General features: G+C 40.8%; 1 protein-coding gene across 1 annotated transcript; it reads left to right on the top strand.

The window, feature by feature from the left end:
* The first annotated feature begins 311 nt into the window (after positions 1–311).
* Positions 312–1665, top strand: LOC125248881 (olfactory receptor 1-like). The gene has a single exon (XM_048161038.1). It carries the CDS (start codon positions 588–590, stop codon positions 1539–1541), a length of 954 nt encoding a protein of 317 aa, XP_048016995.1. The 5' UTR covers positions 312–587; the 3' UTR covers positions 1542–1665.
* Positions 1666–18443: the final 16778 nt, after the last annotated feature.

Here is an 18443-nt window from a genome sequence, read left to right as displayed (position 1 = left end):
TATAATATACAAGTTTCACTTTTTGAATGGAATTAGTGAAAGAAATCAACTTTTTGATGATATTCTTATTATATGACCAGCACCTGTATATCCTTGAGTTACTGTAAGTAATGTGCACTAATGAGAACACAAAGAGGAATTGTGTGGCCAGTAAACAAAAATGTCTATCAAAACTAAAGCTGTGGCCAGAACATTTACTTCAACAAATACAAATATTACATTGTTTTGTCTAAAAGCTCTCAAGAGACGAATCAGTAGATATATTTAGACTCAATGACGCAGATGTCTAATGATCTTTGCCACATGAGAGAATAAGGACTTAAGCATTTATTACAGACTAGTTTAATTCAAACCAGCTCACAAGCGTTCAGACACTCTCATTGTTTGCTCTGGCTCTAAAACTTTTAGATTATTTAGACAAGTTTGTGATTCAAATATTATGCAGTAAGTTTAAATAACAATATATTTTCAACATTTGAAAATAGATATTAAATGTGTGAGATGACAGTATAGTAAGGTCCATTTGGTTATTTCTTAATAGTAATTTATATTTTCAGCCTGTGCAAAACAACAAATGCTAAGCTGCCATGAGTTTATCCCAAAATATCTCAATTGTTCATCCAGAACACTTTTTCGTTACTGGGCTTACAGATGCACCATACAGCACTTATTTCTATATATTCTTATTTATCATATATTTTATTTCTGTAATTGGGAACTCGATAGTCCTTCTCATTATAGCTCTTCATCGGAGCCTGCACAGTCCAATGTACATTGGTGTGTTTAACTTGGCCTTGGCTGATATTGGTGAAACTAATGCACTGATCCCTAACATGCTCAAGCTTTTTCTTTTTGACTCACATTACATCTCATACAATGATTGTATGGCAAACATGTTTTTTGTGAACTTCTTTATAACTGTGCAGACTTACACTCTTGTTGTTCTGGCATTTGATCGTTTCATTGCAATCTGTTTGCCACTAAGATATAATGCCATAGTGAATAATAAGTTCATGGCTATAGTGTTTTCAGTAATATGGGTATTTAACATCTGTATGGTAACAATGTCAACATCTATGATGACCAGACTTTCATTCTGTAAATCCAATGTGATAGACAGTTGGTTTTGTGACTATGACATAATGATGAGGTTGCCATGCAATGACAGTAGCATTAATAAGTATATAGCATTCGTCGTTGAAGCTTTTTTCCTTGTAGCACCACCCTTCATTATACTGCTGTCATATATGGGCATTTTTATTGCTTTATGTAAAATTACAACTTGGGAAGGACGTTTTAAAGCACTGAAGACCTGTGTTTCTCACCTTTTGGTAGTTGGATCATTCTTTCTTCCCATAATATCCAATATTACTACTGAAACTTCTCCTAATTCCAGGGTCATTAATGGAAGTCTTTCATTAACTCTTCCACCAATGCTAAATCCCATCATTTATGTTTTAACCACAGCTAAAATCAAAGACTTAATCCGAAAAATGCTTAACAACAGATCTGCACCAGTTAGAGCAAATGTTTCAAAATGACTATAATGATTGTCTATGTGATCTTCAATCATTGTGAATTAAATTATCTAAAATTACAACAATATGTACTTTATGGTTATTTTTATATCCATTAAGTGGAAAATAAAAGTGTACAAGCAGAAAATAAATTCAGTGTGCTAGATGTAGAGTGTACACATTAGAAGTATGTGTTGGTTAACAGCAGTGAAATGTTTATTTATTTATTTATGAATGAATCCATCTGATTTCAAGTGTGTGAAGTGTTTGTGTTTGTTCTTAGTTACTGACCCCAAGACAAAACAAACTTAAATGGCAAAATATTTAAGCAGGCAATTTGAATTATTTTGTTAAAATTTCTGTCAGGAATAACAAGAATACCAAAGAGCAAAACAGCAACAGCAAAAACATGGCAGAGATGATGGTAATAAAAACAGAAGAGGCAGATGTGGACAGCAATGCTTCACTGTTCAGTGTATTCTATTGTAATAGGGCTATGGGATGTTTATTTTTATTTCAAACTGCTCTTGACTACGCCACTCCAATTTTATTTGGGTAGGAGATCCCAGATCACCTAAAGGTTTCCCTGCACGGCTATTAAATTCAATGAATATACTTAAGCAGAATTACTATAAACAAAGCATATTTTTATTTAAATACATGAATTCCGGTCTCATGTACAGTAGTTTCACTCAAAAGCTGGCCAAACTTACTCATACAGGGTAGTGGTAACTAGAGGGTGACATAACACTTAAAAAGAAACACCCACATAATTAAATAAATACAAATCAAATTGTAAAAAAAAAAAAAAAATACAATTTCCGATACACCACACTAATACACAAGAGATTAAACCACACACCATTACCACACTTGTATAGGTGGGAGTGAGTATCTCCCCCCTTAGTGTAATGACTGAAACAAATCAGACACAATTATTTGTTAGTTCACCAATAGTTTTAAGCTCACTCTGGGATTTGACTGTCCCCATCCCCCGAGAAGTTTATTGCACTGAGGAATGTGCTTCCACATTGAGAGCAGAGAAGAGACACAGGAAATCTGCATCTTCCCTGCATTTTCCACACAGAACAAAGACGTTACTGCATTAATTCTATAAATGAACAGGCATATTCCCAGGAAATGGTATCTATTATTACTGTGTTGTATTGCAGTCATTGTATTTACATGTTTTATGATTTTTAAGTTATATGACATTTAAGGTAACTTCAATCATGCCATGTTTAGTGTCTATACGTTCGTAGCGGGAAGATTTAAATGCTTGTGTATGTGGTATGCCCATACCTGTGCAACACATCAGTATTACAAGAATCTCTAATAGTTCTGATTCAAGAACTCAGCTTGTTAATCTTTCTGGGTTGTAAAAGCCCTGACAGGAGGGGTGTTGCCACCCGGAATTACAACATCTTCATTGGTCCGGTCAACAACTGAGAGGTGTGACTTTGACCACAGGTTAAAAACCAGCGAACAGTGCCACTCCCCCTCTTCTTCCTTGCTTCTGGACGACCGAACAGGTCTCCTTGCGGCCAGCCTCTCTAGGCCCAGCCACAAGGCTGGTAGGCCCCGGCCTACAACACCCAGCCATGTGCTCATCACCCAACAGACTGCTAACAACTTAAGACGATAACCTCAAGATTTATCCTCAACCTGCAGATCCGACGCTCCTCAGCCTAAAGGCATCTTGCAAGTATCGTACATTTTAATGCTAAACAGCGATTTAGTATTGATTTGTAAGACTTACCTTTGCTATTGCTAAAAGAAACGGAGTCCTTTGAGTCCTTTGACTTTCCTATAGCTCTAGTAACAGTACCTCTTCCGGTTCAACTCTATCATTACTCATTCTGACCTACATATGTGTGTGACCCTTTGTGTATGTTATGTTATGTTATGTTATGTTATGTTATGTTATGTTATGTTATGTGTTTGCTAGTTTAGTTATGTGTTTGTGAGTTAGTTAATAAAGATTGTGCACAATACATGTTTGGTTCTGACTCCATCTGCTAATGAATTGCCTCTTAAGTGATAAAGACCCGAACCTATGCTCTAAGTAGCACGGTGCGATAAGAATGTTATTTTTCCATAACCTGGAAATGAACATTTCTTGGAATTATTAAACAATCAACACTAAGTGTTCCCTGGACAACAGGTTAATCGATTGTAATATTAAGATTAATGTAGCTATATCCAGTAAATCTGATTAACCAATTTACATATTCATAATTAATCATAATTAATAAATCATATTGAGTTATGAATAATTATTAATATTTCCCCTTGGAGTTAATTCGCTACATTAGTTACACCCCAAACTAGAAGTAATGGCCTAGCTGTAAAACACAAAATAAACCATAAAAAACACAATAGACTAGTACTAGGTCAATAAAACGATACAAAAAAACAAAACGTCCCGGTTACATATGTAACCCTCGTTCCCTGAAGGAGGGAATGGAAAAGTACGTCAGTAGTGACCGACAAATTGGGATATCGCTAGCGAGCCCTATCAGCTTCAAGTGAACTAAAACAGGCCAATGGAATTGGTGTGCGATATTTGCATAATGCACACCGGCTCCGTCAGGTGTATATAAATAGGAAGCAGATGCAATCGCACTCTGTTTTTCACTGAGGAGACAACTGGTGTCCGCACTGCAGTGAGGGTACAGAAACTGTGGCGACGGGACGTACGTCTACGTTCCCTCCTTCAGGAAACGAGGGTTACATACGTAACCGAGATGTTCCCTTTCAGTCGGTCACATTCGACGTACCTCAGTAGTGACCGACGAATTGGGATCCCAACTAAAGCGCCACAGTTACGAAACCCCTTCCAGTGCCCAGCGCAAGCTCAGCCACCCGTCGCACCAATTGGAACGGTGAAGGGGGTGAGCTTTACACCGAGAGAGTCTACTGCTGTTACCGACATACCCACTAAGTAAACTAGACTACACTGGGGAAGCGAACTTGTAGGGGACACTGCGGAAGCCACTACCTACCCTGTGGGGGAGGAGTTTACGTGGAGAATACACATATGGACTGGCCAGCTGGGCAGTACGCATATGGAGTCCCTGGGATGGCTCCACCTGGGTAGGGGGAGACTCATCTGACAGGTGACTGCAGAGCTGACTCTGCTAAGGGAAAGACACGGGTTCACCGTAGAGAGTTTGACCGTGGACAATACACATATGGGACCACTCACATAGAGGGATCGCAACATATGGAACCCAGCCAACAGACAACGTCAGTGACGGATGTTGGCCTGGCATCAGACACTCTGCAATGTCTGAGCCGAAGGGGGAGGTGGAGGAACTCGACAGGGTTTGCCAAGCGGGGAACGCGTCTGGAGTCAAAGATGCACGTATCCGGCCCAGAGGCCGGGAGTGGCATTGCAAGCCGACACTTAGAGCGGGTTCAACGCATCTACCGGCTGGTGGAAGCAAGTACACGGGAAGATTACCGGCTCTACACGTAGGCTATAGAATCTAGCGAACGTGTTGGGTGTCGCCCAGCCCGCAGCTCTACAGATATCTGTCAGCGAGGCGCCATGAGCCAGCGTCCAGGAAGAGGCCACTCCTCTGGTGGAGTGGGCTCTCAACCCAAGCGGGCAAGGCACGTCCTGGGATTCGTACGCCAGGGCGATGGCATCCACTATCCAGTGGGCCATCCTCTGCTTGGAGACAGCCTTTCCCTTCCTTGCCCCCCTCAGGAACCTGGCGATCAGATCATGTTTCCCCAGGGACTTGCCATCAACTGCATGGTGATGTCCGGCGATAGTGGCAACATACACCTTGAGGGTGGAGGGAGACAGCCTTCGCTCCAAGCCCTCTTGCAGGAAGGAAAGCACAGATCTGACCGAGCATGATCGGGGGTCCTCTCAGACAGAGGAGCACCATTCAATGATCAGGTTCCACTTCAACGCATAGAGGCTCCTCATGGAAGGAGCTCTAGCGGAAGTGGTCCAAGTGGGCCAATACGGAGCCACTAGCAAGACCTGCTCCTCGTCCTCCCTGACCTTGCACAGGAGCTGTGCGAGAAGGCTCACTGGGGGAAACGCATATTGGCGTAGGCCCCGGGGCCAGCTGTGTGCCGGGGCATCCGTGCCGAGCATGCCGCCGGTCAGGGAATAGAACCACTGGCAGTGGGCAGTTTCTGGGGAGGCGCACAGATCTATCTGGGGCTCGCCGAAGTGCTGCCAGATCAGCTGGACCGCCTGGGCATGGAGTTGTCACTCGCCCGCAAGTGGAGGCTGCCGTGAGAGCTCGTCGGCTGCACGGTTGAGCACACATGGGACATGAATGGCACAAAGCGACCTCAGATGCTTCTGACTCCATAACAAGAGATGGTAGGCGAGTTGCGACATGTGACGGGAGCTTAGACCACCCTGATGGCTGATGTACGCAACTGCCGCAGTGCTGTCCGAGCAGACCAGTACGTGCTTGTCTGACAGCAGCTCCTTAAAGCGGCCCAGTGCAAGACGTACTGCTAGCAACTCCAGGCAATTGATATGCCAAAGCAGTTGATGCCCCGTCCAAAGACCCGACACTGCATGCCCGTTGTATGTGGCCCACCATTCAGTGGCAGAGGCATCTGTGTGGACCACAGCATGCCTGGACACTTGTTCGAGGGGAACCCCTGCCCGCAGGAACGAAGGGTCTGACCACCGGATGATGGTGCGATGGCAGCTTGGTGTCACGGGGACACGGAGCTTACCGCGCTGCCATGCCCATCTCGGGATCTGGCCGCAGAGCCAGTGTTGAAGCGGCCTCATATGGAGCAATCCGAGCGGCGTGACCGCAGCTGCAGATGCCATATGCCCCAGGAGCCTCTGAAAGTCTTTCAGTGGGGCCTCTGTCCTGCGCTTGAGCATACTTAGGCAGTTTAACACCGACTGGATGCGCTCCTCGGTGAGGCGTGCAGTCCGGGCGACCGAGTCTAGCTCGAGACCAAGATAAGAGATCCTCTGCCCGGGGGCGAGTTTGCTCTTGTCCCAGTTGACCCGAAGACCCAACCGGCTGAGGTGAGCTAGAACCATGTCCCTGTGTTCGCACAACTGATCTCGCGAGCTGGCCAGGATCAACCAGTCGTCGAGGTAGTTGAGGATGCAAACGCCCTGTTCCTTGAGGGGAACAATGGCCGCCTCCGCAACCTTCGTAAAGACACGGTGCGACAGGGCCAGCCCGAAGGGTAGGACTTTGTACTGATATGCTCGACCCTCGAACGCAAACAGTAGGAAGGGTCTGTGGCGAGGCAGAATCGAAACATGAAAGTACGTGTCCCTCAGGTCGATCGCTGCAAACCAATCCTGGGGACGGATGGCTACTGCGTGAGCATATTGAACAGCAGCCTGTGGAGGTACCGGTTCAAGACGCGCAGATCCAGGATTGGCCATAGCCCACCGCCCTTTTTGGGTACAATGAAGTAGGGGCTGTAAAACCCCAACTTCATATCAGCTGGAGGGACCGGCTCGATTGCATCCTTTGCCAGGAGGACAGCAATCTCCGCCCGGAAAACAGGTGCGTTGTCAAGCCCTCCCTGGGGCATTTCCATCAACGCTTTTGCCTGGTAAACTTGCAAAAGGGCCATGGCATGCAGGGCGGAGGCAGCTTGCCCACAGGCTCTGTAAGCTTTCTCAGTCAGCCCAGACGAGAATTTACAGGCCCGGGACGGGAGACGCAGTTCACCGCGCCAGCCAGTGGCCGTTGGACACAGCTGCATCGCAACAGACCGCTCGACTGGGGGAATCCGCGCATATCCCCATAGCTTTACCGCCATCCAGGGAGGTGAAGGCGGACGAGGGCCCAGACCTCGCACGAACGCTATATGGCGCTCGCCAAGATCTGGTCACCTCATCGTGCACCTCCAGGAAGAAAGGCATCGGGGCAGGGCGCTGGGTTTGACCAGTGCAGGCCGCCCCGAGGTACCAATCATCGAGCTGAGAGGACTCTTGTCTTCATCTCCCGAGGACTCTTGCTCACCTTCCGATGCTGAGATCGACATCTGATCCTCAGCAGGTGCACCAAAGGAAACGGCTGGACAGTCCGTAGAGGGCCCAGCGGAAACCGATGGCAGCACGATGGGTTGCAGTGCTGGCGAGGGGGCAGGGGCGGGGAAGCCCTGACCATGATCCTCAGATCACCCTGCCTATACGCTGCCGAATCGTCATTCTGACCGGAGCCGGAAAAAACGGCCGAACGGGGCATAGGGGAGGGGACCCCAGCTCACTGAAAACCAAGGAACGAGAGTCTCGATCTCATCACTGTGATAGTCATGTTCCCACAGTGAGTACATGAACTATCCACAAACGCTGCTTCAGCGTGCTGAACGCCCAAACACGTGATGCAGCGATTGTGCCCATCAGCAGGGACCAGGGAACGACCGCACCCAGTAACGCACAGACGAAATGACATCTTGAAAAAGACGCAGGGTTCGTCTGTGAAGCTCTTTTAGAAGGGGAAATAACAGCTCTCTCGTGCTGAAGCACGCAGGAGTGTCATGATGTGTTCGGGTACACCACTCCCCGAACACAACGTAGGAACCGGCCCAAATTGCAACAGACAAGCGCGCTTTAAATGGGACAAGTTTACTGTTAAAACAGCAGTTGAGAGCTCAAAGCTCAGGCTCCTCGTTGAAGCTCGCGACCTTGCTGCTGTGCCGTAACACCAACATAAAGTGCTGATCCTCTTCAAAGGCTCGTTTAGAAACACTCAAAGTCTTGAAAAGGTGGAGAGACCAACCGGTTGGCTCCGAAGCAAAAGACAGAGTGCGATTACATCTGCTTCCTATTTATATACACCTGACGGAGGTGGTGCACATTATGCAAATATCGCACACCAATTCCATTGGCCTGTTTTAGTTCACTTGAAGCTGATAGGGCTCTCTAGCGATATCCCAATTCGTCTGTCATTACTGACGTACGTCGAACGTGACCGACTGAAAGGGAACTAAATGTGATATTTCACAAAACCATAAATTTAAATAAACAAAAAAAAAGTAAAAAAAAAAAAAAAAAAAAAAAGGTAGGGAAAACAGTGATCAACAACACAGGACAGAACTCTTAGTTGTGTATGGCAGATTTCAGACACCACAGGGAGTACAGCAATTCACTTTGTGCAATATTTCATATCAACCATTCAGCAACTACTGCTCGTCCAGCCCAAGTTAATCAGCATGGATATTTACGTCTAAAAATCAATAGAACACGTTCTTCCAGCGACCAACAACCACCTGCACACCAAACAATTCAGGCACTACACACATTCAACAAAGGAAATGCTGTATTTAAAGGCAAAGCATACCCTCTACGAATACACACAGCAGCGTCCCTGTTGACTTAGCTACACTATAATTATTAAAGAAACAGGCTCGTATGCACAAACTGTTGCGGGGAGAAGGCCAGTGAAGGAATAATGCAGAATGTCTGTGTACAAACCACACTCTGGTCAATTTGAATTCCAGCAGTGTAGACACTGCTAAGTGTATTACTGCCCTCCACAGGTCAAAGTTGTCTAAATTGTCATATACAATATGCCAGTGCAAGTATATAACAATTAGTTAAAACTTTGACCTGTGGAGGGCAGTAATAAACTTCTAATAGAGAAGAATAAGAGAGCTAGTTCAAGATGAGCATTTATGGTTAAAACGTATATATTTTTAACTTTTTTTAGGAAATGAGTGATGGTTTCTCTAGATAAGACCCTTATTTCTCATCTGGGATCATGTAGAATGCTTTGAAGCTGCAATGAAACTAATTTTGACCTTGAACCGTTTGGAGGCCATTGAAGTCCATTATATGGAGAAAAATCTGGAACGTTTTCATCAAAAACCTTAATTTTTTTTCGACTGAAGAAAGAAGGACATGGACATCTTGGATGACATGGAGGTGAGTAAATTGTCAGGAAATTTTAATTTGAAAGTAAACTAATTCTTTAAGGCGAGTAAATATTGACTGAATTGATATGTTTGGGTGAATTAACCCTTTATGCCCCCAAATAGAAACTGTATGAAATATATGTATGCATTTATATTATAGTAGTACATTGAAAAAGTCAACTTTAAGAAATAAGCTGCTTTAATTAGCATTTGTGCCAGGCACTAACAAAAAAGTATTTACAAAAATCACATTTACATTTGGCAGATGCTGTTATCCAAAGTGACTAACAGTGCTCTTATTACAGGGATGATCCCCGTGGATTAACCTGGAGTAAAGTGTCTCAGTCAAGGACAAACTTTGAGGTGACGGCTGCAGAGATCGAACCAGCAACCTTCTGCTGACCAGCTCAGTGGTTTAGCCCACTACACCACAAAAGTAATAAAACTACAACAAAAATTAGCATGTAATTGTAAAAATATTAAATGAAAGATGGCAAGAAATGGAATGCTGACATGAATTGTAAAATGTTTTAATTGTTTATTTAGTCATGCTGATGGAGAGCACACAAATGTTTGGAGCAGACACAACGTCAGCCAGATTGTCCCGCACATATTCTCCAACTCTTGCTTCAAGGTTGTGGGGTTCAGGGGTCCATCATCATGGTCTTCCTCTTCCTCTGGATCAACATTGTCCCCATTGAGAAGAGCAGCAGTGAGGGACATGATGGATGGCAAAGACAGGCGAAGGTGTTCACGATGGTCAGCTGCAGAATGGGCACAGCTGTGTTTAGATGGCAGTAGGATGTGGGGTTCACCACCTGTAAATACATGATTGTTAGAACAATAAATTTGGTCACACTTTATATTAAGTGGCCTTAACTACTATGTACTTGCATAAAAAAATAAGTACAATGTACTTATTGGGTTCATATTGAATTGCAAAACACTTTTCTGCTATTGAATTGGGATACGGGTAAGGTTAGGGAAAGCTTTGGTGGTATGGGTAGGTTTAAGGGTAAGGGTTAGGTGTAAAGGATGGGTCAACAGTGTAATTATAAATGTAATTACAGAAATTAATTACAGATGTAATTACATGCAGGTGTTTTTCAAATATAAGTACAATGTAAAACATGTATGTACACAATAAGTGCATTGTATCAAATCATTAATTTAAATGTAAGTACATAGTAGTTAAGGCCACTTAATATAAAGTGGGACCATAAATTTGAATAAAGCTTTGTTTTGTGTGTTGTTGACTTGTATATGCATTTATTTATTGTCATTGTTACTTTTATTCATCTTTTACTTTTTTTTTTATTATTTATGCTATTATTATCAGTAAATTTATATATTTTATTAATTCATGCATTAATTAATTGCTTGCCTGTAAATGGAGATGTATTTACATCAGCTGTATTTTTCTAGTGTGTGTTCATGCATAGCATTGTCATATGACAAAACATTACATTTTGCTTGTTTTACTAAAGAAGTAAAACGAAAAGTAATATAATTAAGTTTTGGTCAGCATTTATTTATCATTATTATTGTGTGTAAGTGTTGGGGTGGGCTAGCAAAGCAGTTCATTCTGGGGTAATCTTAATTTGTAAGTAGTTTATACTTACATTTTTTGAGTATAAAATAGATCTTCGAGCAGCTGTCCAACGTCTTCTTTTTGCAGACATTGCTAACACTGAGGAAAACCATTTTTTCTTGCAGTGGTACTCTCTCTCCTTCCATGGCTTTCAGAGACTGTTTCAGGGACTGAATAAAGCATTCAGCCAGCCCATTCATTGCAGGGTGGCAGAGATGTTCACGAGTCTTTTATCTGGAGTCCGAGTCAAGTCTGAAGTCTTTAAGCTGGAGTCTGAGCCAAGTCTGGAGTCTTTTGTCACAAGTCTGAGTCGAGTCTTGAGTCATTAAAAAAAAAATAAAAATTCTCATAATCAAATCCTATGTTTTATCCTAATTGCATTATATAGACAAAATAATATGATCTTTCTATAATCTGTTTTATTTGAAATTAAGGTCCTATAATGATAATGTACATCCAGCTTTATACTTTATAATCCATTACAATGTAACTTCAACTTTCAACTTTATTCATTTATATAGCACATTTTACTGCAATTCCAATTGCCCAAAGTGCTTCACAATATCACAGAGACAAAAGTAATATATCAAACCAATTAATACAAAAAAAAATTAAAACAAATAAAGAAATAAAGAAATATAGATAAAATAAAATGAAATAAAATAAAATGAAAAAAATAAAAATACATAAAGGCAAAAAAAATGAAAATCAAATGAGATAAGATATATAAATATATCAAGAAACTATCTCTAAACATGGTCTATTCTCAACAAACGTTAAATTAAAAAGATAAGTTTTTAACTGAGACTTAAAACTTTCTAAAGTTGAAGCCTGCCAAATCTGCAAAGGGAGGCTGTTCCACAGTTTTGGGGCGATGACCATAAAAGCTCTATCGCCCCTAGATTTTTTTAAGGAACGGGGAACTGCCAATAAAAGTTTATCTCCTGATCTCAAAACCCTACATGGGGTATGATCCTTTAAGAGGTTGGTGATATAACTTCGGGGCGATGTTGTGAAAAGCTTTAAAAACCATCAATAAAATTTTAAAATCAATTCTATACTGGACTGGAAGCCAGTGAAGAGTAGATAGTACTGGAGTTATGTGTTCTCTAATTTTTGTACCTGTTAAAAATCTTGCTGCTGCATTCTGCACTAATTGCAGACTAGATAGATTATGTTTACTTATCCCAACGTACAAAGAGTTGCAATAATCCAATCTTGAGGTGATGAATGCATGCACTATGACCTGTAGGTCTTTAGTATTAAGGAAAGGTTTCAACTTGGCGATCAGTCTAAGTTGATAAAAACTGCTCTTTACTACAGACTTAATCTGGTTGTCAAAACTGAGAGAAGAGTCAATGATAACACCCAGATTCCTAACAGTATTTTTTATAGGTATATCTAACGGGGCGATAGCACTATAGCTTCCTTAACCCTTATGTTATGTTGGGGGTCAATTTGACCCGTTTAGATTTTCTAGTTGTTGGAAATACTGGTTAAAGGATTAGTTCACTTTTAAATAAACTTTTGCTTATAATTTACTCACCCCCATGTCATCCAAGATGTCCATGTCCTTCTTTCTTCAGTCGAAAAGAAATTAAGGTTTTTGATGAAAACATTTCAGGATTTTTCTCCATACAATGGGCTTGAATGGGCACCAGACGGTTCAACGTCCTAAAGACAGTTTCAGTGCAGCTTCAAAGGGCTTTAAACGATACCAGACGATGAATAAGGGTCTTATCTAGCTAAACGATCAGTCATTTTAAAAAAAAATTATATAAAGTTATAATATATTTTTATATAAAGTTTTATAAGCACAAATGTTCTCCTTGCTCTGTTCTCAGATGCGCGTTCGTGACGTCACGTAATACGCAATTACGTTGAAAAGGTCACGCTTGACATAGGCGGAAGTACAGATTCGGTGTTTACAACGTGCAAATACTAACCCTGCGTCTCGATCAGCTCCCTAGTTCCCTAGGTCGTGAATCAGTATGAAAGTGAATGTGGCTGATTCCCTGATCAGTGCCCTGACTACTGAACTAGGGAGCTGATTGAGACACACGCCGTTTACAAAAAAAAAGGTAAAACAACTAATGGTTCTTCCTGTGTCAGTACCACCAGACAGTCATACCCTTCTCCATCAGAACAAAAACACCTCTAAAGGGGGTCGCACACCGGCCGCGCACATTATATACGCGCGAGCTCAATTTTGAATCGACTCCTGATAGAAGAGCTGCACAATGGGAGTGTTTTACGTCAACAGAGAAACGTTACATATGCTTTAATATTTCGCACTGAGGTTAGTGTACATGGAAAAATGGCACAACAAAGCAAAAGGAAAGAAAAGGCTACGTTTATTATACATTTTTAGACTTTATTCAAGCTGTTAAACTAAGAATGTAAAACTAATGTATCTTGCAGCACAGGGTGAAGTCAGTATGTACATTAACGACAATTTGAGAGAAATATATACATTTAATGTAAACAATGTACATGGCGCTCTGTGGCGCAGCAGGATTTTGAACAACTTCCTGGGCTCCGCAGTGTGTACACTCATAGAAAACAATGCTTTCGTATTTTAAAGACGTGGCTCTGCGCTGAGCTTCGCGTCCGGTGTGCGACCCCCTCGCTGTTGTTCAGTAACGGTGGAAATTTTGTCCGGTAATGCAGCGAGATGGAAACAGGGACTCACCGACTGATTCTAATGGCGGGATTGAAATGGTCCAGTCGTGGCAGCATCTATAGATTCTTCCTTTGTTGGCAATGGTTGGCATTTGCCACATGTGCACCACCACGTCTCGTTAGATCTTCGTCTGCCCGATGCTTGAGAGGTGTGTGTCGCCGCAGCAGTCTCTTCCATCTGCCTAATTTCTTCCTCTGTGTATTCCGGTTCAAAAGGTAGGGCAGGGTGAAAAACTCATCTTCTCCTCGTCCGACATTGTTGTTTTGCCTTTTTTTGTAAACGGCGTCTGACTTAGTATTTGCACGTAGTTGTAGTTGTAAACACCGAATCTGTACTTCCACCTATGTCAAGCGTGACCTTTTCAACGTAATTGCGTATTACGTGACGTCACGAACGTGCATCCGAGAACAGAGCAAGGAGAACATTTGTGCTTATAAAACTTAATTTTTTTTTTATTTTTAAAAAATGACTGATCGTTTCGCTAGATAAGACCCTTATTCATCGTCTGGTATCGTCTGGTATCGTTTAAAGCCCTTTGAAGCTGCACTGAAACTGTCTTTAGGACCTTGAACCGTTTGGTGCCCATTCAAGCCCATTGTATGGAGAAAAATCCTGGAATGTTTTCATCAAAAACCTTAATTTATTTTCGACTGAAGAAAGAAGGACATGGACATCTTGGATGACATGGGGGTGAGTAAATTATAAGCAAAAGTTTATTTAAAAGTGAACTATTCCTTTAACCTATGTTTTTTTTCTTGATATTTTGTTACTTTTTCTCATTTATCATCATGAACATGCATGCAAAGTTTCAACATGCTGGTGTTTTTTGACATATACAAACAAAATTACTATTACGTTCGTGATGTTCGCGGGTCAATTTGACCCGCATATTTTAACGCTCTAAGGCAACTGTACTGACCCAAAATAATAACATTTCTTGGTTATATTTTGTTATTTTATTTTTTTATTACCTTATGAAGCTAAAAAAAATAGGTTTTCCACACTTATTTCAATACAGAAAAATATTTTGTCAGCCACAGATGGTAAAAATTACCTATCATTTATTTTTTCAAGCTACCTGATATAATATTAAACCTTTGCTTTTTTTCTTGAAATTTTGTGACTTTTTCTCATTTAGGGTCATGAACATGCATGCAAAGTTTCAACACACTGATGTGTTGTGAAATGTGCATACAGAAATTTTATACGTTCGTACTGTTCGTGGGTCAATTTGACCCCCATAGGCAACCATTCAAAATCAACTACAGACCCTAAATTCAAAACACTTCTGTGTTGTATGTCAGAACTCCTCAACTCTAGTACTGATGTGTCAGTGTCTTAATGAGTTTAACTGCTTTTTATTTTCAAAGTTTGTGGAAATATAAAGTTGTTTTACCTGTTAATTATCTATCCCACTTTTTGAGCATAGATATTAAAATGACTTTTCTAACTTAAATTCTTAAAAATTTTGAATACTTCAGAGCACAGACTTAAGTTTGGTATCTTTTTAAAGGGAAAACTTCACAGATTATTGTAGAAGTAAAAAGTAAAAAAAAAAAGTTGTAAAAGTAAAGTTTAAAAAGTTTATGAAAATTTAAAATATATAAAATATATATTTTTTATATTTTATATAAAATATATATTTTACAAAACATTTTCAACTCTAAAACATCAAGAAAATCAAAGTTACATATCTGAACAAGTTCTGTGCCGAATTTTAGGTTGATATCTTTTAAAAAAAACAAGTTTTAGTAAGACTTGTTGTGCGCAGTACCAAACTTTTTCACTAGATGACATCAAAACTCCACTGGTGACTCTTCGATTTCCATATATGGTTTGAGTGATCTGAACCATATTTTCCATACTTTTCAAAATATTTATGAAGTAGACATCCTATTCATTAGAAGTTTGGGGAGTTATATTAATATTTGATTTGAATTCGATCCCTAAAACACATAAAAAAAAACATAAGGAAAGAATCAGAGCGTGTTATAGTTTGGCACCGCATCACAAATGAAGAATCTATCGCTATTTATCTATTGTTCTGTCATTTATTTTGAAAATCAGTCACCAAATATGAAAACTAGAGTCTGAAAGCTTTCAAACGATATATAGTTTGTCAAGATTACTTTAGGTTTAGACTAAGATATTATTGTTATAAATGTATAATGGTAAATGTCCCACAGGTCGGGGGAGGGGCCATCTTAAAAATAGTGGTTAAAAATATTTTTATTAATCATAAATTCAGATATTTATTCTTTGTAATGTGTGAAAAATATTGATATTAAAAGTTAATTATTTAAACATGATTGTATGTTTTTTTTTATAGTGTGATTTTTGTGGAATTGTATAGAATCCAATTAGGGTCAATTTGACCCGGACCATCACGAGCGTACACAGAATTCGAACTGTACACGAGGGTTAAGATGCGATGGACCAAAGATAATTATCTCAGATTTTTTTCCGTTTAACTGAAGAAAATTTTGTGATAACCAGGTTTTGACTTCATCCAGGCAAAGTATTAAAGGCTGTAGCGAATTCAAATTTCCAACTTTAAAAGGCAAATATAATTGAGTATCGTCGGCATACATATGATAAGAAATGTCATGACGACGGCAGATTGAGCCAAGAGGGCTCATGTACAAAGAAAATAAGATGGGCCCTAAAATAGAACCCTGAGGAAGACCATATTTTAATGATGCCAACGAAGAAGAATTATTTTCAAAATTCACAAAGAATGATCTTTCATGCAAATATGACTTAAACCATTTTAAAGCAGACCCCTTAATACCTACTTCATCCTCCAAGCGTTTCAAAAGAATTAAATGATCTACTGTGTCGAACAACCCCCAACCCAGCGTCGACTGACATCAGTAGATCATTTACTACTTTAACTAACACAGTCTCTGTACTGTGGCCAGCCCTAAAGCCAGACTGAAAGTTATCTAGAATATCATTTTCAATTAAGAAAGGCGTGATTTGAGAAAAAACAACTTTTTCCAATATTTTTGTGAGACATGGTAATTTGGAAATTGGTCGATAATTATTCAGCTCAGTAGGGTTGCAGCCAGATTTTTTGAGTAAAGGTGAGACCACTGCTTGCTTAAGACAGGGAGGCACCATTCCATTTCTCAGAGAACTGTTTACAATAGATAAAATACTAGGACCCAAGATAACAAATAGATCTTTTAAAAAGCGAGGAGGTATAGGATCTAAGGGAGTATATGATAGTTTCGTGTGTCTAACAATATCCTCCAAAACTGAAAGAGAGACTGGATCAAAATGATCGAATGTACATGAATTTGGGGTAAAAGCTGCTAGAATACAACATGACGGCATGATAGCGTCTCTGATTAGTTCAATCTTCCTTTGGAAAAAAGTCAAAAAATCCTCACAAGTGTAAAGAGAGAAATCAATAGAAGTATCTATTGTATGTACAAAACAGTTGTCCTGGCAACACGAGTAGTCATTTTCAATACAGTCGCTAAATGGACGCAAGATATCGCCAGTGAGTCACAGTTTGTTATACAGCTGTTTAGAGAGATTTTGGTAGTGCGTGTGAATGAGTTTGATAGTGCGTGTGAGAGTCACAGTATGTTATACAGCATTTTGTTATACAGATTCGTTGTTATTGACGACAGTCATTATCAGAAAATATCAAACTCTACACATGCTGATTGTGATACGTTAAAATATGAGCTTTAAGTAATAAATGGATTAACATCTCTTTCTATCTCTCTCTTATGGACACACATTAAGAAATAGAAAAGCTGTATATAATACAAAAGGATTGATAAAACGTAGTGCTAGGTTTAAAGTCTAGATTTTTTTTGTAATGTACGTAATGATATGTAATGTATGTTTTGAAATGTTTAAGTTGAATCATCTTTGATTGAAAGTTTAAGAGTGTTTATGCCCCAGAATAACTCTGTTAATGAGCAGCACTCATGATAGATGACTAATATTGTGTTGATGCACATGGGGCCATGTAAAAACAGCTCTAACACCTGGGAAAATCATGTCTACCACCACCTTGAGTACTGTAGATCAAAACATCATTAAAAAGATTTGTTGATATGAGCAATGACTCTGTGACCTGATAAAACAAGTTTATTAACACTTTATTTTCCTCTTTATCTTGGCATAAATGGGTATACAAGACGCATATGTTTTCTATATAACATGGAAGAAGTCAACACCAAAGCATACGACTTCTCAGTTTTCTGTAATATGTATGCATATATGTATTTATGTACTGTTGTGGCAAAAATCTGGTGTTGTTAAAGATACTGACAAAAGGGTATTTATTCTAAGCAGAGAGAAACTACTCAAACACACGGCATAAGAGATAAACACGTCCAATTGTCTTTCGAAAGTTTTATTTCTTGCAAGAAAGGTCAGACAGTTGCAGCGGGCAGCCACGGCGGGTTACGAGTCAGGTGCAGCGGGCAGCCACGGCGGGTGGTGCAGCGGGCAGCCACGGCGGGTCAGGAGCAGCGGGCAGCCACGGCGGGTTAAAGATGACATTAAAGATGTAAAAAATACTTGTGGAGGTTTAGGATAGCAACAAGGAGTCCCAGAGACATCATGGAAATGTGGGTGGAGGAGCATGGAGCGGGCTTGGCGGCGCGTGGAGCAGCTGATTCGGCGGCGGAGACTGGAGCGGAGGGCTCGGCGGCGGAGACTGGAGCGGAGGGCTCGGCGGCGGAGACTGGAGCGGAGGGCTCGGCGGCGGAGACTGGAGCGGAGGGCTCGGCGGCGGAGACTGGAGCGG

The sequence above is a fragment of the Megalobrama amblycephala genome, linkage group LG16 (genome assembly GCF_018812025.1).
Source record: "Megalobrama amblycephala isolate DHTTF-2021 linkage group LG16, ASM1881202v1, whole genome shotgun sequence".
NCBI classification, from domain to species: domain Eukaryota; kingdom Metazoa; phylum Chordata; class Actinopteri; order Cypriniformes; family Xenocyprididae; genus Megalobrama; species Megalobrama amblycephala.
Note: the sequence above shows the minus strand (reverse complement) of the source record. Positions and strands in the feature narration are given on the sequence as shown.